Here is a 25,862-nt window from a genome sequence, read left to right on the forward strand (position 1 = left end):
TTTTAGTTATATATTATATGATAATTTTTAACGATATTTATAAATGTAAATTATTCTAACAAATATTTTAACAATATTTTCTATTTTAAAAAATAAGCTAATGAAGACATAAATCCTAAACTCTAAAAAATTAGATATTACAATGTCTTATTTAATTTTCTTTTTTTAAAATATAAAAAAGTCCTAATTTCACAATATAAAAAGAAAAATTCATAGTAAAAAAAATAAATTAATTGTTGAGTTGTAAAAGGAGGGGGATAAGAGTAACAAACTTAAGAGAAGGAGAGAAATCACAGTTTTTATGCTGAGAAGGTTTTTCCCCAACTAAGATCCATTTTCATCTCATTCTACTCACAGAAACCCTAATAAACTCATCTTATATATATATATATATATATATATTGTAGAGATTATGATATCAATTTTATCTTTCACCTTTTTCTTTTCTTGACGTGTGTTATAAAAAAATTATCACTTAAAAGTTGAAATTTCAAGCATTTTTTTGTGTTATATAAAGGAACAAATTCAACTACATAGAATAAAATAAAGCAAGTCAATTAAAGAGAACGAACAGAAAAATAGAACAAATCAATGACACTATCATTTACATATCGGAGTTTCACAAAATAGAAAAATGGGATGAGAACACTACTACAATATTATATATGAGCAATGAACAATAGTGCAGTATTATTAGCAGAGAAAAAATGGAGAAGACAAGAACATAGAAAAAAAAAGATGAAAAACTCACTTGAAAATTCTTGAAAAGTCACTTCAAACAATCCTTCAAAATCCGATGGGTTTGGATGAGATTGTTTTATGAATTTGGTATTTATAAATAACACTAGAAAGTCCTTCAAAATCCTTATATTTTTGAATACCAATGAATTGTTTTTAAGTTGTAAAAAATCTCAAATGAATACCAATGGATTTTAATGGACTATTTAAAAAATCTTGAAAATCCATATTGAATATCACTAGATTGTTTTTAAGTGACATAAAATCCTGATTGAATACCAATAGATTTTTTTACTCAAAAAAAGTCTTTTAAAATCCTACGAAATCCTAAACTAATACACTCCCCTAAGAGTAGCTTAGATAAGTAATTTAACTTATACGTGAATATTGGTTAATTAAATGAATAAAAAAAAGGAGGGCAAAACAAAAGGGTGAATTGAATTTGATGAATAATAAATCTTGAAGGTGAGAAATGTTTAAAATACAGATACAGATATGACATGGCGCTAACAGTTTACATTCTGTAAGTATAAATGGATTTGGTTTATAGAGTATTAAATAATAAATTCATGTCATTAACATTTTTGCGGACTAAAATTCAAAATACTAGTCTCTTCTAGAAGAATTTAACCTCTTAAAAAAGAAAGAACTCACAATTGGAAGAAATAAATGAGTCTATACATCTGAATTCAGACTTGTGTTCTGTAAACTATATTCCCTGTGCCCTAAAAAATACAGCTAAATTTAACTACAAAATTTATTGTCACATCAAACACAATGCCTATATTGGTTGGTTAGTATCTCAGGTCTCAAGAGAGAATAATGACATGGCGCCAGCCAAGCCAGTTACACTAAACCCTTTTGATTGTGAAAGGGGGGAGTATTAAGGGAAAGGGTTGCCTCCAAGATAAGAGGGATAGAAAGAGAGCAAATGAAAACAGAAAATGGTCACCAGTCTATCTTTAAACTACTCAAAGTAAGCAAGAAAAGCTCATCTCTATGATTGTGAATACAGAAAAATTCATCTCCATGATTTCCAAGCTTTGCTAACTTTCTTAGCAAGATACCTGCTAGCATTTACGCCACCAACAGCCAGAAAGCCAGACATGGCTTGTCGTGCACTTGAAACCATTACTCTTCGCCTCAAAATCCTCTGCAAGCAATTTGCAGCCTCTTCTCTTGTACTGATTTTAGTATCATGTATGACTATACCTGAAATCATAATATCCCTTTTCACAATTTGGCACATATCACTAAACCCTAAACCATTCAGAGCTACAATCTTACCACCATCAAGTACCATCAAAAGATTAAAATAGCTCTAAGAAAATCAATCAAGTCCAGTTCACCGATAATTTCTCAAAAAATAGAGTTAATTATATCAGCCCCTCCTCTTCCCCTTTCAGGGATTTGAACCTCAACAATATTAGCCATAAGAACTAAAGCAATAATTCATTAACAAATCAAACAATATTATAAGCATACCAGTTTCCCTTAATTTTGTTTTCTCTCCTTCCTTGATGCTCATCTGGCTTCTGATTGATGGAGGAAGAGCAGACACTAGAGAGCAAACGACTGATAAGTCACAATCCTGTTTTAAATAGTAAGTTTGTTTCTTTACTTAGTATGTAAACTCTGAAGATACATATATATACAGCTTGCGTGCTTCTGCAAGGTATTTTGACTAACAAAATTTTTATGCAGTGAAAAGAAGCTTTTCCATTACACAATATAAATACATCACCCAAAGTACCAAACATTGTCAATAAATGTGATGAAAATATATATAAAGTAATGATTTTCTAGAACAGGAAAAAAAAAAATCTATAACGTATCTTCAAAATATAAAACCTCAAGAATGTCATCAACATTAATAGCAATCAAAGGTGAAAACTATAATATCTAGAAGATGAAAAAACAAAGAATAGCAGGAAAAAAATTGCTTATATTTCTCCTTCTTGACATTACATCTCATAGGATACACAACTTCTTTTTGTAATAAAAATTTTAGGGGGACTGAATAGCATCCCAGTCCAAGTTAGTAAAAAAGTCAAGAATTAAGGCATAATAAATATAGGAAATAAGAACTACAAGTTTGTTTGCAATATTTAAATTTCAAGTGGTAATACTTCAGCATAGAGTTTAAGGCATAACAAAGCTAAATTCCTTAAAATGCATGATAAAAAAACGAGAGAACTACTATTCAGGATACTTGGTTAATACTAATATATTCCCAATTACAATGAATGAACCCAAAAATAAATGACTAATCAAATTGTTTGAATGTTGTCAACCATGTTTTTAGTTCGTCATCCTAATTTGGAAATATGTCAAAATATCCTAATTTGTAATCTGTAATCCTCCCAAAAAGCAATACCAAATAATAAAGACCTGAGAGACATGTATTTGATTACTGGCAGTTGATGAAAGCCTCAATAACTTCTTAGCCTCGTATTCTTCGAGAAATGGCTTATACATTGAGTGGAATAGATCAAACTGTCCATTGACAATCTTTTTCACCTGGCCAGATTGTGAACAAAAGGAACCTCAGAAAAAAAAGCATAAGTAAAATAGGCTCCATATATGATCAATCTGTCTTCCTTCACAAATAACATGCCACAAACACAAATAGTTTTCCAGCAGGAATCTGCCAGTCCCTAAGACAACAAAAGGAATATATACAGAAACTGTTCACTAATTTCAGTAGATAATTCTAATCATATTAAGTGAGAATACAACCTGACTATCAAGGATGGGCGTGTTCATATCAGTGAAATGACTAATATCCAATGTTTCACATCTTCACTACAAGAAACGTGTAAAACAAAATAACTATAAAGAGACAACTTGTAATTTAGAAAGGCGGCAGAATCTAAAGCATTAGCCAGAATTTGTGACCAGACTGACTTTAACCACTGTATACACATGCTCCTCAGTCCTCACATGGGATGGTATCAAGTAAGCATGGAGAGTTTATATATATCAGAACTTAAAAGACATTAACATTTCCATACCACATCCTACTCAGGTAGAAAAAGGAATACCTTGTTTTTATCCTCAGCAAATAGCATGCGCACGTCACCTGTGTATGAGAGACTACATACCTTGGCATATAGATCTGCCTGCAAGGGTATGCTTGAATTATTTCGGTTGTTCCAACTCTCAAAATAAATAATTTAATAAGAAAGAAGAATACCTCTGTGAATTCTGACGGAAGCAGAAGAAGAGCAGCTGACACTGCAGCTCTCAAGTTAACAGAGTTGGTGCTGTTAACATCTAAATTATCAACAACAATATGAACCTGCATGAAACACATCCGTAACCCTCAATCATGTATTGAAAATATCAGGAAAAAAAATTGAGGAGAGACAAACTATGAGATAGATATGTGACACCAGCACTAGAGCAGTGTTGCATGATTTATGGTACATTTTGGTATGTTGTATGCATACAGTACAAGTATATAGTACAGGAATTTTCTTGATATGTGGTATAAGGCATAAACTTAGTTGGTTTGCTATTTAGGATCCAAATTAACCTAGAATTGGATTACAGCATTACCACATATAAACATCCTATAATTGAATAGGCTCTTTTGCTTATTTTAGAACACTAGCCCATAATTTCTTTTATTTTATTATTTTTCCTATCTGAATGATGCCGAGATTCTGAGAACTAGGGATTTATTTTTTTGACCTTCTATCTTTTTCCCCCCACACAGCCGCCTCCCTATCCTTCCTCTTCTTTGTAACAGCAATGCCTTTCTGTTTTCTTTTTTTTCTTTTTTTCCTCCTCTCTGTCACTAGAGTTGCTCGCATTTAGATCTACCTTCACTGCTAGTTACAACAGTAATCTGAGAATAAGAGGTGAATCATAAAGCTTAAAAGTACTTATTATACACTAATATCTTCCTAGCTAAACATGAGAAAATATAAATTAGCATAGATGCTAAAAATAAAATATCTTTAGTTCTTTTATCCAGAGAGAATTTGATAAGTGAAAATTAAGAATATTGTAAACACATTAGCTTAGAGCTCAGGAAATATCAAGAATTAAATGATTAGGAAAAAAAGGTAACATACTGGTTTTTGTAACCGACCACACAAGTAGAATTTCTCCCAATACTGTACATCTTGAAGTAAGTCATGCATTCGAACAACCCCATACTTGAACAGCTGCATAAATTTACTTATAGAGATGAGGAACTCATGAAAAAGGTAATCTTGATTTAACAAATCAGCCAAAAAAAAGATGTTATGAACAACCAAAAAAATATCCCAGTATTCTCAATTAAATGCTCTGGAAGGTGAGTTTGCAGAAACTGAACTCTGGGTCTGATTCACACACCACACCACCAAGTCATAAGGCTATCAATACCTTTCCATTCCAAGTAACAAAAGGGTTGAAATGCACTCCCACACCAACTTTATCAGCAACTCCGGTAATCTGACATGTTACATTAAGATACAGCATGAGATATGATCATCATCTAATAACCCAAGCAAGACACGAGTCCAAAAACAAAAGAAAACTAAATTTGAGCAAGTACCAGCCTCTCCCCACCAAGGTTAACCATCCATGACGCATAGTGATGCTTGTTCAATTTCAGATTCTTGATTGATGCCATTGCAAAAAGAATAAAATGAAAATTAAAAAAATTAAAAAAGTATGAGAAGGGCAATCAAATAATACTATACAACTCATAACACAAGTACACAACATGTCATCACATATCAGTACCTCAGAATGCCACTGCTTTGGGTCACATACACCAAGAATATAATCTGTCATGGTTGTCTAGAAACACAAAAACACAGAACAGAGAACAAATATTAAAAAAAACAACTAAAGGGTGAATGAATAAATAAAAAAGAGGCCTGGAATGGAGAAGAGGAACAACAACAAAAACAATTTATGGATGTGAAACAAAAGGGACCTTATCGTTGTTGGATGGATGAAGAGTTGATCCATAGACGCAGGCAAATTCAATGGGGGGAAGAACTTGAAGAAAACTTCGAAATGTTGTATTATCCATGATGTTTGTGGCTACAACGACCAGTGTACGCTCAACTTCAAATCAGCAAGTAAACTTTTTATATTGGGCATTGAGGTTCACGATGCTGTCATCAGAACTTAAGTATTAGTAGCTTGAAAAGGTTGCAAGAGTAGAAACTAATATGTTTGAAGGGAGGGATTGATGGGGAGTTTCTTCGAACAGTTTAAGTGCATCGGAGTGACAAACAGAGTATGAGTAAACTAGTGAGGAAAAAGGGTAATGCATGACCCAAAGGTTAATCAGGCCTAATATGTTTAACCAGTCTCTCCATGTTCAAGTGTTCAGACCGAGAGCACTGGGTCAATGGTCTAACTGGTGAGTCACTAAGACTATTAAAAATTTTGAAAATATTCATGTCATACATATTTCATAGCATGCCTTAAAAGTCAAAAAGAAAAATCACAGTAGAGTTTAACATAAGTTCCAATGTCACTTGTGAGCTCAAACACATAACAAAACTCACAAATAAGTTTTAAACATAATCAAACAAGTTCTAAACAAGTCCAGAATTTATTTATGTCCAAGGAGTAAACCTTGTGGCAAATTCTGAAATGTGAAATAAGAACCACCATGGCACAGCAAAAGAGCAATTTACTAATTAGGAGCAACAACAACCTACAATTACACATTTACCATTTACAACAGATTGAACAGAACAATTAGTTAAGGCATAACATTACACATTTAGAATTTAAAACAGAAATAACAGAACAATTAACCAAATTAGTGAAATGTGAAATTACTAAGAGTTGCAACTAGCAAAACACCACTACGGACTCCAAAATTAGCAAAGTGAAAAAGGAGTGTTCTGACGGAGTGCGGAGTACCTTGCGCGACGGGAACAGAGGCGGAGTGCGGAGAGCTTAGGGTTGTCGTGAGACACGCGAGGCTCACGTGCATTCGCTGCCTCTGACTCGCACCTCGCTGGTGTAGTTCATTATGGTATAATACTCTATTATTACCAATAGATAACCACCAATTTGCTCAAAATTCATTTTGGTTAGTTTATTTTAATGTTTAAATTAATTCCCTACAAGTCAAAAACCTACATTTTAACTCCATGTGATTGGTGTAAAAAAAAATGTGATTTTGACTAAATTGCAACTCAGAAATTATTCAAATTAACATTTTCAAACAAAATGACTAAATCAGGCCCATATTGTTCATCATCTCGTCCATGTGACTAAATTAAGACCTTGTGCGTAGATTAACAAATGTGGAATGTGTTTTGCTAATGATATTTGCAAAAGATGATATACTTTTCCTCGTGTCTTTTGAAAGAGTTGCTCAAATGGGTCATTAATTGAAAATTAGTATAGTTTCATTTAACTTTGACATGAATGAAACCTAGAGATATATCAACCAATCAAAAATATTATTGGTATGATTTTGATATCAGTAATCAATAACATTTTTTTATCAAATCAATAATATTTTTTGAATCATTTTTAAAATGATTATTATAAAAAAAAACAATAAAGTTATCATGTATAACAATTTTTAATTGAACATGTATTATTTATTCAGTAATTAATATAATAAAATAAATAATTATGAAATTCGTGAAATCCAATGTTACACATTTTATTGAATTGCGTATTAGCACATGTTTAATCAGAACTTGATAGTTGATAACAAACTGTATTTGTTAACTGTATCTGTCTAAGGGTACACTCTTGTTCTTCTAGGTGAGAGGGGGCCGAATGGGAGCTCCAACTGTCTTCCACAGAGGGGGAGAGGTACCTGCAAAAGGCACTCCGACGCTCAAGTCAGAATACGCACAATATCTAGGGTAAAATAATGAACAGTGACATACCTCGTTATGTGTGACCTATTTATAGTGCCTGACGTGGGCCTGAGTATGGTGGGCCTTCTCAGATATTTACCAAATTAGGTAATACGGTATTAACCAGTTGTTAGGCTTTAATCATGTGTTTACCTTGTTAATTTGTGATTACTATTATCATCCGTTTAACCTTTCAACCATCGGCCTAGTCGACTCGTGATACTTGTCGGTATGGCAAACTGCCGAGCCGATTGGTCTGTGGTAGCCTACATCATTTCAACTGGCTAGGTCAACATACCTTCTTTTGGGGTCTTACTCATTCGGCATTTGGCCGAGCCGAATCGATGGGTGCTCTCGGCCTCATGCCGAGCCGACGTTGACACCAATGTACGTGACTTGTTATGCATGGGTGTCTGATGAAATGACACGTGTTAGCCCACGTGACCAATACGGTCTCTCCGGTACACAAGCCCCCCAGCCTTTGAGGAGTGAAACGACTCAGAAGGTTAGTGAAACGCAAAGGGTCTTTCGGTTGGCCTTGAAAGGTAAACTAAGGGTTACAACTGGTGGTGGGACACGAAGGGTTGTACCCGTTTAGGTTTTTAATGGTGTATGCGAGAAGTCACGGTGGAAGGCGAAGGGATATAACCGTTGGGCATTAATGACGCATGCGAAAAGTTGCGGCAGAAGGCGAAGGGATGTAACCGTTGGGCATTGATGACATATGCGAAGAGTTGCGTGTCCTGATCCAACGGTACACGCGAGGGGGTGTCGTTTGAGGTGCCCATTGGGGACGCCTATAAATAGGTGTGCAGGGAGAGGTGAGGGTTTTCTTATGCAAATCTATTAGCTGCTCCGAGCCGAAGTTGTTTGAAGGCGTTTCGAGTACTCTTATCAGCGATAGGTCAAGCTCAACCATCAGGTACGTAATGGCTAATCTGGACATTGTTAACATTGACTCCTCTGGGGACGAAGGGGAATCTAGGTTAAGGGCGACGCCGAACCAGGATGCACCATCGGCCTCGACATCCAATGGGGACGATTCCGTGGAGTCGGCTTCTGGGTCCGAGCGTTCTCAGAGTGGGAACGATTCTGCGTCGACTGTAGGTTCCGATGATCAGCCAAGTCGGGGTGGAGAATCATCAAGAATGTTTCCTCCAATATCGACCCCGGGGTACTCATGGGTGCACGGTGAGGTTGGTAGCGTATACTCTCGGTATACGAGTAAGAAGTCTCTTGTAGATTTCGTATCGGCCGTAAAGTTTTTAAACTTTCCCGAAGATGAAGAACCTTCTGCCATCTTTTTTCAACCGTGCCGAGGTGACGGGGCACCGAATCCAGACTTTGTTTATTTGAATCAGGGATCTTCTAAATACCCCTTCTTTTATGTGTATGATTACATGTTCCGGGATCTGAAGATATCTCTCCCATTTGACAATTATTTCATGGGTATACTTCGGCTTCTTAATGTGGCGCCGAGTCAGCTTCACCCGAACACCTGGGCCGCTATGCAAGGGTTTAGGCATCTGTGTCTAGCTCTCGGTCTCCCACCTACTCCACATCTATTCTTACATTTCTACACCTCTCGGCCGACGAGGAAGGCTAAGTGGCTGTCATTGATTCGTCACAATGATTGTTTGCTACAACCTTTCACCACCTCGTACAAAAAATTTAAAGTGGGATTTATGAAGGTGATGATTCGGCCAGAAACAGGAAGGAAGTATTTCTTTGACGCCGAAGGGAATCCACTATTTCCCTTGTATTGGACCCGGAAGCCGCGCAAGTATGACACGGTCTCCAAATCACGCATGTCCCCAGAGGAGAAGCGAAGTCTAACTTTTTTGGACAAGTTGCCTCGGCCTTTACCATGCCGTCCTCTGGTCCGATTGTTTGACTCGGCCGACGTGGTCGAGGAACTAATCGGTATGGTATCTTTCTTACTTGTTTGAATTATTGTGTTATCATTGATTTTGACTAATGATGTGCAGGTATAATGGCGGCTCCCGGAGATGATGATTTGGACATCCGCACTTTGCTTCGGAATCAATTGGCGGCGACTACCGGGAGTAGGCCTCCGACCGCCGCGTGCGGGAGTCAACCGGTTGGCCAAGGTAGCGGGGTAGGGCCCTCGTCTAGGCCGAAGAAGACCACTCGGCCCCAGCCTGAAAAAAGAAGGCCTAACCCCAGGGCCGAGGACGAGAGTCGCCGTGCGAAGCAGCGCCGAGTGGCCAGCCCTCCTGTTCCAGAAGGCTTGGCGGCGCCAAGTTTCCTGGCCGGCAACGTTAACGCTCAGGATTTCCTGAGTCAAGACCTGACCTCCGAGGCAAGCCAGGGGATGCTGAGTCGCATGAGCTCAGCGCAAAAATGGAGCTTCTTTTGTGAGTTCCAAGTGCGCGCCGTGGCCATGGCACAGAGCATTGTCATGCAGCCGAATGGTGAGGCCGACGAGTTGCGCAAGCAGCTGGCTAAGCAAGAAAAGTCTCTCCAAGAGACACTGGCGGCTTTGACCGACGCCCAAACAGCCAGCAGCAAATTCCAAGCCGAGATGGATCGCCGAGGGCGAACTGCCGACGACTTGGCCTTGAAGGTGCAACGTCTCGAACTTGCTCTGAAGGACGAGACCGAGAAGGTTACGGCTCTGAGTAAGGAGCTGGATGCTGAAAAGGTCGCCTTCGGTGCTTACAAGGAGAAAGCGCGCGCCAAGGTTCTCGGTCAGCACTAGGCCGATTTTGCTCAAGCTGCTCAGCAGGCTTGCTACTTCGGCGACTTTCCTCCTGACTTCCACCTGGATATGACCAAAGACTTCTTTGAAGGGAAGTTAGTGGACATGACCTCCATCCCTCTGGACCAGCAACCAGACGAGGAAGCCCCAGCACGGGTTGCCGGGCCGATCGAGGAGACGGTGTGCGAGGAAGGTGCCCCGGAAGATGGTCCAGTGCAGGGGGAGGTTGAGGTGCAATCTTGAAGGATGGGCTAGTAGGGTTTTCTTTTAAATGTTTTTTTTTATTATTATTATGTATGAATGGGCCAGTAATGCCCCTTAATGAATGTACTTTCTGAGGCCGATAGCGCCTGAATGAAATCATCTTTAATTTTCCAACTTACCTTGCGGACTACTGAATTGATAAAATTTGTAATTTTAATTCTAAGTCACGTCCTAGACCGAGAGGCGCTTCGGGAGGGGAGACTTGTATAATAATTGGGAGTCACATCCTTAGCCGAGAGATCTCGGGAGGGAAGACGTAAAATAATTGGAAGTCGCGTCCTTGGCCGAGAGACATCTCGGGAGGAAAGACTTGTTAAATAATTAGAAGTCGCGTCCTTGGCCGAGAGACATCTCGGGAGGGAAGACTTGTTAAATAATTGGAAGTCGTGTCCTTGGCCGAGAGACATCTCGGGAGGGAAGACTTGTTAAATAATTGGAAGTCGCGTCCTTGGCCGAGAGACATCTCGGGAGGGAAGACTAAATAATCGGAAGTCGCATCCTTGGCCGAGAGACATCTCGGGAGGGAAGACTTGTTAAATAATTAGAAGTCGCGTCCTTGGCCGAGAGACATCTCGGGAGGGAAGACTAAATAATTGGAAGTCGCGTCCTTGGCCGAGAGACATCTCGGGAGGGAAGACTTGTTAAATAATTGGAGGTCGCGTCCTTGGCCGAGAGACATCTCGGGAGGGAAGACATTAAATAAAATTGCATAATTGTAAAGTAAATCATGAATAACTGAATCTTGTTGTCATTAATGAATGGATGCCTCGTTAAAAACCTTGCCGGCCAAAACCTCTTTTCACAATTTTTTAAGAGGAAAAAGACCGGTTCAAGGAAAAGAGTGCATCTTACAACATTGACATTTGTGAAGTGAAATCCTAACTGTAATAAGTCTTCAAGTGCGTAGAATTCCATGTTCGAGGGATGACTTTTCCCGACAATTCTTCTAGTTTATATGCTCCATTATGAAGGGCATGTCGTATCCGGAACGGACCATCCCAGTTGGCTGCGAGTTTGCCTTCAGCTGAGTTGCGCCTTGCCGAGCCGGTTGCTCTCCATACGAGATCTCCTCGTGAAATGTTCTTGGTTTGAGGTTGGAATTGAAGCGCCGACTCATGCGTTGTTTGCATGCTTCGGCTACTACTTGCGAGTTGTTTCGTACTTCATCAAGAACATCTAGTTCAACCTGGAGAGAATTGTCATTGGATTCCTCCTGGAAATGCCGTCGTCTAAATGATGGTTCCCCAACTTCGACCGGTATCATCGCGTCAGCACCGTATGTTAGGCGGAAAGGAGTTTCTCTGGTAGTAGACTGGGGTGTGCACCGATACGCCCACAGGACTTCCGGCAATTCTTCAGCCCATGCTCCCTTTGCCGAGCCGAGTCACTTCTTTAGCTCCGTGAGGACGACCTTGTTGGCTGTTTCGGCCTGACCGTTCGACTAGGGATGCTCGACTGATGTGAAGCGATGCCGAATACCGAGGTTCTCGAGGAAGGCGTTGAACTTCTTATCTGTAAACTGGAGGCCGTTGTCTGATACTATGGCGTATGGAATGCCGAAACGGGTGACCAGATTCTTCCACACAAACTTTTGAACATTAGCTGCAGAAATGCAGGCGAGCGGCTCGGCTTCTATCCATTTGGTAAAATAGTCCACTACGACCAAGAGAAATTTTACCTGCCCTTTTGCTATAGGGAATGGCCCGAGCACATCGATACCCCATAACGCGAACGGTCATGGGGCACTGATGCTATGTAACTCGGTGGCCGATGCATGAATGAGATTTCCGTGCCGCTGACACTGGATACACCTCTTAACAAACTCAGCACAGTCTCCTTTTAGAGTTGGCCAATAATAACCGGCCCGCAACACCTTTGCCGCTAGGGTTCGGCCTCCAGAATGGGATCCGCAGATACCTTCGTGGACTTCCCGCATCACATAGTCGGCCTGCAGATTGTCAATAAATTTAAGCAACGGGGTGGAGAATCCTCGCCTGTAGAGTTCGCTAGCTACGATGGAGTACCGAGCTGCTTGGGTTCGCAACTTTCTCGCTTCCATCGAATCGGTTGGCAATTCTCCCTGGAGGATGAAGTTCCGAATGGGAGTCATCCAGTTCGAAGTTTCCGTATCGGTAGCCATGCACTCTTCGGTGATACTTGGAGAAGGAACTTCCAAGTGAATTGTTATTCTTAGCTGTCCCGGCTTTCTACTGCTAGCCAGCCGAGCCAACTGATCGGCCCGTTCGTTGTTGCTTCTTAAAACATGTCGGACTTCCATGTTGGCAAAATCGGCTTTGAGTTTCTGGAAGAGGTGATAGTACTGTAATAAATTAGCATCTTTAACTTGAAAGTTGTCGTTGACCTGCTCGGCCACAATTTTTGAGTCGGTCCAGCATACAACTTTTTTCACGCCCATTTCAGCCGCTAATCTCATTCCTGCCAACAATGCTTCGTACTCCGCTTGGTTGTTGGATGCTCGAAAGCCGAAGCGGAGTGATTGCTCTATCGTGATGCCTGAGGGGCTAGCGAGGATTATCCCCGGCCCACTTCCTTGAGCGTTGGAGGATCCGTCGACATGCATGGTCCACGGCTCATCCTGAAAAGTACCTGCCGGTGTGAGCTCGTTGACGAAATCAGCCAAATGTTGTGCCTTGATAGGTCCCCTCGGCTCAAAGGATATGTCAAATTCTGAGAGCTCAACCGACTAGGCCATCATCCTACCAGCTATTTCTGGCTTCCGAAGGACTTTTGCGATCGGGCAGTCGGTTCGGACGACTACCCTATGGCTTTGAAAATATTGCCTGAGCCTGCGGGCGGTGTAAACGAGCGCTAAAGCTACCTTTTCTATCAGCTGGTAGCGCTTCTCGGCGTCTTGTAGTGTCCGATTGGTAAAGTACACGGGTTGTTGATCTCCTTGGCGCTCTTGTATTAACACAGGGCTTACCGAATGATTTGATACGGCAAGGTAGACTATCATATCTGAGTTGGCAACCGGTTTGGAGAGCACAAGGGGTGAGTTAAGGCATTGCTTGAATTGTTGGAATGATTCTTCACATTCTTGGGTCTAGCGGAACTGCTTGGCTTTTTTCAACAGGGCGAGGATTGGCTGAGATATCTCGGCCAGCCGAGGGAGGAACCGGGAAAGTGATGTGAGCCGACCGGCTAACTTCTGTACTTCTTTAAGTGTGGCGGGGCTTTTCATCTCCAATATGGCCTGGCATTTATCTGGGTTCGCCTCGATGCCTCGGCTAGATAGCATGAACCCCAAAAACTTCCCTCCTGACACACCAAACATGCATTTTTCGGGATTCAGCCTCATCCGGTGTTGCCGGAGCGCTTGGAATACTTCGGTTAGGTGGCGTACGTGGGTAGAAACATCACCAGATTTGACGACCATGTCATCGACATAAACTTCCATACACCGCCCGATCTGACCATGGAAGATTTTATTCATCAATCGCTGGTATGTGGCCCTGGCGTTCTTCAGGCCGAACGGCATCACCCGGTAGCAATAGTTGGCCGCCTCGGTGATGAACGCTGTTTTTTCTTCATCATTGGGGTGCATGCGGATCTGGTTATACCCCGAGTAGGCGTCCAGGAAAGATAGGAATCGGTGGCCGGATGCCCCGTCGACAAGACGGTCGATGTTAGGCAACGGGTAAGCATCCTTCGGGCAGGCCTTGTTCAGGTTGGTGTAATCGGTACACATGCGCCATTTTCCGTTCGGCTTTCGGACCATGACCACATTGGCTAGCCACGTTGTGTAGTGTACTTCCCGGACGAACTGCGCTTCCAACAACTTGGCAACCTCCGCCTCGATTGCCGCCTTCCTCTCCTCCCCGGTTTTTCGACGCCGCTGTGCAATCGGTCTTGCCTCCCTACTGATCGAAAGCTTATGGCAAAGAAAATCTGGGTCGATGCCTGGCATGTCGGAGGGATGCCATGCAAACAAATCTCGATTGTCAAGTATTACCTATCCGATAGCTGCTTTTTCTTTCTCCGGGAGAATGGTTCCCAAGTATGTGAGTTGAGCATCTGAGTTTCCGACCTGGAGAGGTTGCTTTTCTTCAATGGGTTCGACCCTTTCATCCTGATCCATTCGGGGGTCAAGGTCGAGCGTCTCTTGTGATGACACCGAGTGGATGCGTTTGGGTTCCTCACTTTTTGCACAAGGTTTTGGTAACCGCAGGCTAGCGAAGTAACACTCTCGTGCAGTTTTTTGGTCGGCATGGACGGTGATCACCCGCCCCGAACCGGATGGGAACTTCATGGCCAGGTGGGGAGTGGATACGATTGCGCCGAGTCTGTTCAACGATGGTCGGCCGAGCAGAATGTTGTAGGATGTGTTGGCGTTGACCACCACATATTTTACTGGAATGTCACAGTATTCTGCTCCTTCAATTCTGAACTGAGTTGTTAACTTGATGTACCCTTTTGTCCCGACGCGTTCGCCAGAGAATCCGACCAATGGTTCGTCATACGGGACCAATTCAGACTCCGGGATGCCCAGTTGCTTGAATGTGCTCCAATATAGGATGTCAGCTGAACTTCCCTGATCGACCAACGTTTTGCACACAATGCAGTTGTGAATTTCAACACTGATCACCATTGGGTCGTCCTGCTCCGGGTCGATTCCCCTGAAGTCAGCCTCAGTGAAGGTAATAGTAGGTAGTCGACGCCGAAGCGTCTCGACGGCGTGAACATGCCGAACAGCTCGTAGATGTCTCATTTGGGCCGACGAGGAAGAACCACCGCCCACAAAGCCGCCTGCTATCGTGTTGATGACCCGCCGAGGTTGTGAGGTAGACTCCAGATCACGCCTCTCTCTGGAGCGGCTTCGCTCCCTATACCTGCGGGTTTCCGTTCTTGGCTCAGCGTGGTCAGACCGTCTCGACCGATTGACATGCTGAGATGACTTGGGGCGATCCACGAAACCTCGTAGTTGTCCTTGCTTAATTAAGTCTTCGATCTTATCCTTCAAGGCGGTGCACTCGTCTGTTGAGTGTCCTCGGTTACGGTGGTACCTACAAGACTTACTCGTATCGGCCCTGGGAGGGGTCGAGGCTCGTTTCGGGACTGCTAGCACTTCCGACGCAAGTGCTTGCTCCAGGATAGCTGATCTGCTTGCATTTAAAGGCGTATATTGCGAGTACCTTGGTCCCTGAGGGGGCCTTTCCCGAGGAACCAATTCTTTCGGACGGCTACGAAAACTTGTATCGGTCAGCTTGTCATTTTTTGCTAACGTGTCTGCTCGGGCTTGATTCCGGAATTCGGCTAACTCTTCCATCTGCATATATTTATCAGCTCGCCGACGTAGGTCATCCATGTCCGTAGGGGGTTTCTTACAAATGCTGTTAGCAAAAGGCCCTGGCTTCAAAGCAGTAGTAAGATGGTGCAGAGCTACCGCAGGGTTTAAATCCCGGATTTCAAGTGCCGCTTTATTGAATCGGCTGATAAAGTCCCGAAGAGATTCCTTTTTCTCTTGACGAATGCTCACTAGTGCTAACGAAGTCAACTGGTGAGGTCGGCTGGTAGCGAACTGAATTATGAACTGGGAAGCCAACGTATTGAACGAATCAATGGAGTTAGCTGGAAGCCGAGTAAACCAACTCAGTGCTCGTCCCTTTAAGGAAGTTGGGAAGATTCGGCATAGAGCTGCATCATCGGTGGTGCTCAGTGTAACTTGAGTCAAGAACACGTCTACATGTTCATCTGGATCAGTGGTGCCGTCATACTTATCTAAGGGCAACGACTTCCAATGGTCGAGGAGTGCTGTCTGCATGATGCTTGGGGTAAAGGGATGCCGGTGTGCTCCGATCGGCAAGGGCTGGACTGGTCGGCCGATCAAAGCATGTGCAGCTGTGGCGGCGACAGAGGTGTGGGGAAAAGAAGTATGAGGACCCTGCGAGTGAAACGACCCCTGCGTGTGGGTTGTCTCAGATGGTTTCCACGTAGGATCCCGATATTGATTTTTCAGCGCAGCGTTCTCTTCTCTCAATGCAGTCATCTCGGCAGCATCTCTCTCTCGCTGCTGTTTCATAGCAATCATTTCCTCCTTCATCTGGCGTACCATATCGGTCAAGTTTGTCTCCTCAACTGTCTCGGCCCCGGACTGATGCTCGTCTTCAGACTGGTGCTCTTCGACATTGTTCTTCCTTGTCTTAACCATAATTCCTTCCAACAATTAGTCCCGAAATAGCTCTTGGTTCGGCCCCACGGTGGGCGCCAAAATGTACCTGTCTAAGGGCACACTCTTGTTCTTCTAGGTGAGAGGGGGCCGAATGGGAGCTCCAACTGTCTTCCACAGAGGGGGGGAGGTACCTGCAAAAGGCACTCCGACGCTCAAGTCAGAATACGCACAATATCTAGGGTAAAATAATGAACAGTGATATACCTCGTTATGTGTGACCTATTTATAGTGCCTGACGTGGGCCTGAGTATGGTGGGCCTTCTCAGATATTTACCAAATTAGGTAATACGATATTAACTAGTTGTTAGGCTTTAATCATGTGTTTACCTTGTTAATTTGTGATTACTATTATCATCCGTTTAACCTTTCAACCATCGGCCTAGCCGACTCGTGATACTTGTCGGTACGGCAAACTGCCGAGCCGATTGGTCTGTGGTAGCCTACATCATTTCAACTGGCTAGATCAACATACCTTCTTTTGGGGTCTTACTCATTCGGCATTTGGCCGAGCCGAATCGATGGGTGCTCTCGGCCTCATGTCGAGCCGACGTTGACACCAATGTACGTGACTTGTTATGCATGGGTGTCTGATGAAATGACACGTGTTAGCCCACGTGACCAATACAGTCTCTCCGGTACATTAACAATAATGAACTCTTACTTTTAAAATTTAGAATCAGACGATTTACATGTTTGGAACTACATTCCAAATCCATGTTGGAGTGGATTGAATGCAAAAGCTACGTTATATAGTGTTTGATTTGGTATCAGGTACACCGAAAGCGCATCAATATTGGAGCGTTAGATTGTTGCTTCTTCGTTGTTTCAAGATTTTGACGTGAATATGTTTATAAATGTGGATCCACAACATAACCATTAATCAAACACGGGCAACGTTAAAACAAATGCACATACATAAGTGAAGGAGGGCATGTTTGCTTATTCGTTTGTGATCCACATTCACATCCAAAATAACACAGTATTCACATTACAACCTCTCAAGACTTTTAAATAACCACCTTCATTATTCTTGTTATTTATTTTAATTTAAAAAAACTAAGAGACACACAAATGCCTCTTTCTCACTATTTCATATAATATGCTAATATGCTTTCAATCTCTTTTACTTACCGGAAGTTTTACTTTCTTTTGAAACTTGGATTTTTATGAACATTTCTCTGTATGCCTCTTCAATTTTCACTCTTAAATTGTTCGAATATAGCAATTTTTTGTTGGATTCGGCCGGAGAGAATAATATGCCTATTTACATAAGAGACCTTATAAGGAGCATCATACAACCATAAAATATCTGAAAAGCAAATAACCAATCACAAATCAGCTATTCTAAAATAACATCAAACAATATGTACAATAAACTGAAGTCAATAATCATTTTATCTACTTTTGTCAGGTAAGAAATAGTGCGTAATACTAGAACCTCGTTTAACCACATTAGGCCGTTTATGCGGCCTAAGCCAGGTTCGAAACTCTTGCTGAATTTCTGGTGGTAATTCATCGATGATAGAAGGGTCAATTTCATCAATGTTATAACTCCAAGCTTGCCTTCTTCCTTGTGGTATATTACCTACGCTACATCCACTCTTGTTTGCATCAATCTCTTCATGAGGGTGCTCAGCAGGCTGCCCAACTCGATTAGGAGTTGAATAACTATCATCGGCAGACTGAGATCCTGTCATATTGATGATATTAGGATGAGAAATAGAGACAGGATCTCATAAATATAATAAAAGGAATAGGATCAGAAAATTACCATGTGATGATGATATTTTAAGACCCTCGGCATTTGTAACATTCTTCTGCTCCGATGAAGACTGGGAATTGTGGTAATTACTGAAGAAATTTGTAATTGAAGAATTCCCCTGCCACAAAAATAATTCTTATTGTAAAAACTAAAATGCAATAGATTCATAGCTAAAACTCCTTATCATCATTCTATCAGCATAAGCTATTATAATTTATTACTCTTTCGGTTAAGGGAAAACCTAGAAGTTGATTTGTTGATATGACACTGCCATTTTTCATATATCAAGGCATATTACAAACTAGAACAACCAGATAGGGAGCCAAGATTCTGAAAATTGAAAAAATTATTGAATAGGCTGAGGGACTGACGCGATCATAGTTGAAACATGGTCAAACCAGACTACACAAATGGCGTGAGACATTATCCCCGCCATTTTCCTATTAAAGTCAGTAATTGCATGTTATTCAAGTCCCACACTGAGGCACCAAAGCATCCATTCATTCCAGCATCTATAAAATCCAAGACACTAGTCCCATGCCTTACTCGGATGCTTTATGAAGTATGCATTTTAACATCTATCCGTCTGAATCTGAAACACGACCCTATGGCTTATTTGGGCCATCATAGTTGGCTAGTGGCTTAGTCTGTGTTGTTTTTTAACACAAACATAATGAAAGATATGCTACAAGTATTAGCTGAAAAATGTGTGTGTCTCTTCAAAACCACATCGGTTTTGGTATTAGCTAAAAATTATTAAAGAAAAGTTTGAACCATGTGACCCTGTGGACAAGTATTGCACAGACAACCGGTCTCAGACTTGAAATAAATGATTTATATGCTGTAACTGGATCCGTAAGTAACTGATTTCTGGTTAAGTTACCAACTTAACCAGTTCAATTCTGTTTGCAGAACTACGATAAGAATTTGAAAGAAAGAAAAAAAAAATAAATAAATAAATTATCTTGGTCAAGAACAGTGCTTAACAGCACACAGCTCATCCTAGATACTTGCGACACAGGATTATAATTGATTTGAAGGTTTTTATGCTCATGATTGCACTTAAGACATGCTAAAACTATATCAGTATATCTCGTTAAAAAAAACTATATAAACAATAGCTAAATAACATCACAAAGCATACTTGAAGCTGCTTTCCTGCTCTCTTTTTCTTCCCAACTGCTTTCAAACCAGAGATATTTGAAACAAGCCTGTGATCTTTTGCAGGTAAATCTCTACGTGACTCATCATGTATCATTCTGTCTTCACTTCCTGAATTAGAAAACAATCATAATCTCAAAAGGAAACAAGAGAAGTGAGAATGATGAGCTAAAACCAGTACCACACAGTACCTAGGGGTGACATGAGGAGGGATTCTTCAGTCAAGCTATCTGCTTTACTGGATAAATTGCACAGTGGATCCTGTAAAGTGAAAAGAGAAATCTCATGAATTATTATTAGATCTGTTTTCTACAAAAATTTGCATATAGAGAACCAAAGTCGAGGGTTCGATTCTGATAAAATATTGCATTAACAGTCAAAAGGGATACATAGCAAACTCTTTTAGTTGAATTTATATACAAACTGAACAATCTTTCCTACAAGAAAGTCATATCTTTACCTTTTACCTATGAATAAAACACATTAAAATGAGAAAACAATATTGAAGTCTGACAGAACACGAGTCAGCACAATATCTGCTAACAGCTATTAAATATTTCTACCAGATCTCAACATTAGTCATTAGAACCTTTCATAATCTATACCATCTTGCAGTCACCTAAAATCCACTATCATAAAAATCTTCTGGTAAATATGTTTATTTGTGAGTACATACTTGCTTTGATATACCTGTTGATACAAAGAAGATTTTGAATGCTTCATTCCCGTGTCTTCAGGATATTCAAGCTGAGATTCATAGGGAACCAATCCCGAACAATTTTCACTACCTGCTTAAGCATATAGCCTTCATTAAATTAAAGTGGAATTTAAGAGAGTAATTTAATAACTAATGCAACCAATGAGATGATGTAAAACCTGATGGCGTAGCTCCATCAATGACAACATCTAGAGATTGATTTGATGTAGAACTTGACGGAAATTGCCCACCAAAGTATTTAACTATTGAATGTGTCCCCTGGACGGAAATGCCATTTAAGACAAAAAATTTAAATACCAATATGCGACCCTAAAAGCTATCACTTGGCTAGGACCAACCAAAAAAGGGAAAATAAAATTGCAAGGCTCATGTTAACAAGTATAAACCAAACACAGAATACATGGCTTAGAAATACCAAATACAGATACTAGTAGTATACCACATGCTACAACAATAATTACAGGTTATTTCATTTCAAATGCTAGTGATGTTTGTCACTATTTTAAGGTGACCCTATATCAGGAGACACGAGATGAACCCAAATCACAACAAAAATTTATTAATTCAAGCAGTGCATACTTACAGATGGTATGGACACAATTTTACTTGCAGAGACAGAAAGTGATGTTACACCCCAGTAGTTATTTTCGCTTCCTTGAGCCTTACTGCAGAAGCCCAAAAAATCACGTAACCCAGCTTGAAACAGAATTAGGGCATCCTCTTGAATCTTTCTAGTCCCATATCTTAAAGGACAAGATTTAGAAGGGAACTTTCTATGTGAATCTGAATCCCCTGTCTGCAAGATAAAAACTCAAATAAAATATATATAAAAAAAACCATTGATGATGACAAAAGAAAAGTTTACAATCAGAGATGGTAAAAGAGTAAAAATGGACAAAATTGTCTGAGTAAAAGAGAATTGTGTAAAGATCAGTCTCTGAATAGCCACCTTATATGCTCTAGCATGCAGAGTCAGTGTCTGTGCAATCCGTTTGTTTAGATCCAGGTCGGAGTGTAGGCGTTCATTCAGCTCTTCACAAAGTTCATTAAGCCAGCGTTGAACCTGAAGGAAAAAAAAAAAACACAAAAAGAGATGTACAAGCTTGTGAAACTACATGAGAAATAATAAATCACAATCCTGAAAATGCCAGCCAACACAAACTCTGAAATGAAACACAAACAATATTTATGAGAGCAATAAAAATATCTGATCCAAGAGGCATTAACAAATAAAGCACGAGGAGTTTTCATCATTCATCAGTAATAAAATGCTGCTGAGAGAGGCATCATCCAAACTAAAGTGCTAGGAGTACAGCTAAGATGAGAACTCTTACAGAGTCAATTGTCTTCAAAGCCTGAGGCCCAGGAAATGTCTTGCCAGAACCATGGCTCTTGGGAAGTAGTCGCCCCTCAACTTCTTCCCCACTGATTCCTCTCGCAATATTCCACAACCAAGTACTGATGTGCTGTAAAAGCTAGAATCAGGAATAGAATACCAACGGATTGAAATGAAGAAATCAAATGGATAGTCATGTGTAACTAAGTTACTAAATCAGAACTGCATCCCATCTGCCTTGAGATGAGAGGATGACACAAAAATTACTAACATAAAATAGTATTTATGTAGAAAATCTTTTTTTATTGCCAATACATTATTTTGTTGTAGACTTTAAAATATGAGATCCTAAGAATGATATTGTTGGTAGTATACATGTATAACATCATGTTGAAAGACAGGTACTCACCCAGTATTGATCCCATATAACTGTTGTAACTTCTCTTCTGAAAACTGAAGCAGATCACCAACAGTTTTGACTCCGAGATCAATCTGTACGGAACTCCCCAGCTTTCCCCCAAGGTGTTTCCTGAAAGTCAAGTTTTCTCCAACATTATGCTTTATAAACTCAAGGCAAAGTAGGATAATATTTAAATCTGGATGAAATACATGAGAACATCTTTTAACTAATGACATTACATTTTCTTTATTGGCAAAGATGCAAGCAACCCTTCAACAGATGAGTGTGGCACAATAGTTTGTTGTGCAGGTTTGTTCATGGCACTTGCAAGTTTAGCCAACATCTGAGAAAAGCATCAGACACTAGTTAATGGCCACAAAAAACATCAAGGACATGTCCTTAGGAAGAAAGTGGTCAGACATTTGGGACAAAATATACATACAGACATATATACATACCAACACTGCCTTTTACCTTATTATGAGCAATACCAGCAGAGCATGTGAATTCAGTCTCTTTCAGCACCTGCATCCTGAGGTCATTAACAATGAGAGCCCCACAAGCTAATAGTTTATCTTGGTAACTAGCATCACTCCTACAAAGCCACTTCCTAACTTCATCTTTGGCATCACTTCCATCCTGAATAAAAAAAACAGTTTCAGTACTCCCATATACTCTCAAGTCTGTGCTACCATGATTTTATTTAAAAAGAGAAATCAAAGATGTGGTAAGTTAGTCGAGTGTATTCCATAACAACATTGTCATAAAAAGTATGGTCCTATAAATGGACTAGACTGACCAGTTTGACAGGTATTTCAGTAAACCGAAAAATCAAGGTACTTTATAGTGGTTGTACTTGTGAAACATGAAGAACTGTTTTTTGTTGATTCACCAGGTTTGCAGAATTTTGATATAATGTCAGAGAAAAATCAAGCAAATTCTTTCGAGACAGACAAAGAGAACCTACAAAACACACACAATAGCCTCTGACCTGAATTTCCAGCCCTAAAACATGTGACTTGAGAACTTCCTCCTCAAAGTTCTGCATGCTTTCTGGAGGAGATTCCATGAGCATGGCTTCAGCAGCATGAGTTAGATCAATATACACCTCATCAATTGAAGCCCTCTCGCACCGGCCCTTCTGCGAAAGAACCGATACAACCTGAAAATTTGGAAATAGGGCACAAATCAACACAAAAGGGAATAACGACCCAAAGATAAACAATTTGTGCGAAATACCTCCGAACCCGCACTCCTATACGAGTTGAGATCAGCCTTGCCACGTGCGACCGGGACTTGGACGAGTTGAATTTGCGGGCATGCCTCCTTGGCTTCATCACCACGCATTGAACTGAAACCAAAACAAAAAATTAACACTGATACGGTGAATGCAAAGGCATAGAATAGAATACAGAGAGTGATTGTTATGTTAGTGTTACCGTTTGACACCGCATCTGCGAGCCTCGTAGCTAACAGCGATGAGGGCCCCACCTTTGTAGGAGTTGTACTGTATGACTGCAGTAGGCAAGCCTCGTAGATTAGGTTGCTTTCTCTGTTCCACTGCACAAAGTGAAATAGTCACAAAATTGAGCATTATTTGGTGAATTGAAAGGGGAAGAATAGAATATTAGAATCAGTTGACGAAGAATGGGACCTTGAACGTAGAAGCAATCCATGTCTACGTGAGCAATGACTCTTCCATCGCACGTCTCTCGCTTCGCCACCGGCATCGCTTCTGCAACCCTCCTTTCCTTTCCCTCCAAAATTCTTTTCCTTCTCTTGCCCTTTTCGCTGTGTAGTGTATATACTATATAGTGTGTGTACCACATTTTATATTCATTTTTTTTATTTTTTTTAGGTTAAACTCTAACTATTGGAAAATTTTAAAATGAGCCTCTTAACTATATTAAATGTTTAATTAAAAATTTACATGATCAAACACTCGATTATAAAAATAAAATTGAAATATTCGAATACTTCAATGATGTATTTGATAATTCAACTCTTTTATTCTTTAGGACAAATATTAAATTTGACTCTTTTTTTTAATATTTTTTATTTGTTTAACTTTTTATTATTTTGATTAATTTTATATTCTTCTCAAAAAATATTGAAAAGATTTTAAAGAGAAGTGAAGGGAGGTTACAATGAGAATAGTGGATATTTAAGACGCGATATGTAAAAATATCTTTAAGGACGTTAAGACTATAATTTAAACAAATATAACATTAAATAAATAAAAGAAACTATTTTGTTTTTTATATTTTGTTTTGTATTGAAATTTAATATTTTCTAAAATATTAATAATTAAAAATAACCTTATTTTACAAATGATATGCGTTGCATCCTCAACCCATTTGGAAAAAAAAAAATGATGCCTTGTTTTATTAGAGAATATGAGACTTTCTACTAATGAATCCTTTATAATGTCTTACCCACAAATACCAAAAGGTGGGGGTGTCATATATCAACCTTAGTTACTTGCTCTCATTATTCTTTTTCGACCAAAGACAGGCCTAAGGGATTGTCCCAATTCATGTGAGCTTTGGCACAAAACAAATTTTTTTTCTACCCCTACTAACCCTAACAAGAGTACTTTGTGGTTAACCAAGATTCTCTACGATGAATGATAGAAAATTATTACGATTATTCGGTGGGTCTGGAGATGGAGAAACAAAACAATGTTCTCCCTTGAGACATGGAACATTCATCATGTTGTTTTAAGCATTATTAAAATAGTGGATTAAACCTGACTTAACTCTACAAAACCAGCTTGTAAGGTGATGGTTGACATTCATCATGTTGTTTTAAGCATTCTTAGAATAGTGGATTAAGTCTGACTTAACCCTACAAAACCAGTTTCTAAGGTGATGGTTGCTTTCCATTTATATACTATTCAATTGTCTAATCTCTAGTTGATGTGGGACTTGGATTTTTCTCAATACATCCCCTCATGTCTAGGGTTATTGGGCTTGGTATGTGAATAAATGGTGGGTGACCCTTTTTATTGATTTAGGATTGGCGAAACTTGAGTTTTTCTCAATACACCCCTCATGCTTATGATGTATTTATCAATGGTGAGCGGCCTATTTTTTAAGAATCTATGATAGCTTTGATACCATCTTATAATAGTGGATTAAGCCTAACTTAACCTTACAAAACTGGATTGTAAGGTGAGAGTTACTTTCCACTTATATACTATTCAATTGCCTAATCTCTAGTCGATGTGGGACTTGAATTTTTCTCAATAAATATATATAACACCCATGCACAATTACCATTCCTCTAAAATTTTACTCATCAAAGACATACTTTATAGGAATAGTCCCCCTTAAAGAATCCTTTTTATAAAACTAAACATAGTCGATAGTTATATTCTTATAATCAATCATATGGGAATATGTGGTGTGGTTAGAGATGAAGTTGGAAGATGGTTGTTTGATTTCTCTGAAACTAAAGGCAAAGGGAACCATATCCACACAAAATTGTTAGCCTTACATCAAGCCCCCACTAATTATTAGAACAAGGAATTCAAGTGTTTCATGTGAATTTTACAGTTTGCGTGTTGCTAGCCTCCTAACCAATTGAGAAGATGTAGTGCCTGTTTGGATTTGCGTTTGGAAAATTGATTTACCAAAATCAATTTCCTTGACATAGAAGCAATCTTCACTAGCTTCAGCCAAAATTGATTTTTCATCCGTGAAATCGTGTGAAAAAGAAAAATCCAAA

At 40.0% G+C, this 25,862-nt stretch overlaps 3 protein-coding genes across 6 annotated transcripts; all 3 read right to left on the minus strand.

The window, feature by feature from the left end:
* Positions 1-1,363: 1,363 nt before the first annotated feature.
* Positions 1,364-18,024, minus strand: LOC109812798 (translocator assembly/maintenance protein). Of its 4 annotated transcripts, none has more exons than XM_020376849.3 (11): positions 17,888-18,024; positions 5,675-5,858; positions 5,479-5,535; positions 5,288-5,350; positions 5,116-5,184; positions 4,821-4,913; positions 3,935-4,039; positions 3,783-3,860; positions 3,130-3,258; positions 2,224-2,329; positions 1,364-1,950 (listed from the first exon to the last, which is right to left on the minus strand). In XM_020376849.3, the coding sequence occupies exons 2-11, from the start codon at positions 5,771-5,773 to the stop codon at positions 1,760-1,762; spliced, it is 990 nt and encodes a 329-aa protein (XP_020232438.2). In that variant the 5' UTR covers positions 5,774-5,858; positions 17,888-18,024; the 3' UTR covers positions 1,364-1,759. The 4 variants fall into 4 exon arrangements, with proteins under 4 accessions (XP_020232438.2, XP_020232437.2, XP_020232439.2 ...); XM_020376848.3 differs by lacking the exon at positions 17,888-18,024 and adding an exon at positions 6,622-7,160; XM_020376850.3 differs by lacking the exons at positions 4,821-4,913; positions 17,888-18,024 and adding an exon at positions 6,622-7,158.
* Positions 12,302-13,147, minus strand: LOC145955174 (uncharacterized). The gene has a single exon (XM_083069882.1). The coding sequence runs from the start codon at positions 13,145-13,147 to the stop codon at positions 12,302-12,304; it is 846 nt and encodes a 281-aa protein (XP_082926008.1).
* POLH (Y-family DNA polymerase H) lies at positions 18,002-23,945 on the minus strand. Its single transcript, XM_020376847.3, has 16 exons — positions 23,788-23,945; positions 23,573-23,693; positions 23,373-23,484; positions 23,125-23,295; positions 22,608-22,772; positions 22,373-22,476; positions 22,143-22,262; positions 21,732-21,855; positions 21,347-21,460; positions 20,981-21,193; positions 20,556-20,655; positions 20,370-20,467; positions 19,871-19,940; positions 19,663-19,790; positions 18,528-18,636; positions 18,002-18,446 (listed from the first exon to the last, which is right to left on the minus strand). The coding sequence occupies exons 1-16, from the start codon at positions 23,861-23,863 to the stop codon at positions 18,151-18,153; spliced, it is 2,121 nt and encodes a 706-aa protein (XP_020232436.2). The 5' UTR covers positions 23,864-23,945; the 3' UTR covers positions 18,002-18,150.
* Positions 23,946-25,862: the final 1,917 nt, after the last annotated feature.

Source organism: Cajanus cajan, chromosome 2, assembly GCF_000230855.2.
Source record: "Cajanus cajan strain Asha chromosome 2, NIPB_CcT2T_4, whole genome shotgun sequence".
NCBI lineage: Eukaryota > Viridiplantae > Streptophyta > Magnoliopsida > Fabales > Fabaceae > Cajanus > Cajanus cajan.

Bases quoted from the DNA above. Each gene is read 5' to 3' on its own strand.
- LOC109812798 (XM_020376849.3), bottom strand. From the start codon at position 5,773: ATGGATAATACAACATTTCGAAGTTTTCTTCAAGTTCTTCCCCCCATT. The intron at 4,914-5,115 runs GTATTGATAGCC...AAATTTATGCAG, and splicing joins TTGTTACTTGGAATGGAAAG to CTGTTCAAGTATGGGGTTGT. The intron at 1,951-2,223 runs GTATGCTTATAA...TTATGATTTCAG, and splicing joins AACAAAATTAAGGGAAACTG to GTATAGTCATACATGATACT.
- LOC145955174 (XM_083069882.1), bottom strand. From the start codon at position 13,147: ATGCATGTCGACGGATCCTCCAACGCTCAAGGAAGTGGGCCGGGGATA.
- POLH (XM_020376847.3), bottom strand. From the start codon at position 23,863: ATGCCGGTGGCGAAGCGAGAGACGTGCGATGGAAGAGTCATTGCTCAC. The intron at 21,194-21,346 runs GTGGCTATTCAG...TTTATCTTGCAG, and splicing joins TGCATGCTAGAGCATATAAG to ACAGGGGATTCAGATTCACA. The intron at 18,637-19,662 runs GTATGCTTTGTG...TTTTTGTGGCAG, and splicing joins GAGCAGGAAAGCAGCTTCAA to GGGAATTCTTCAATTACAAA.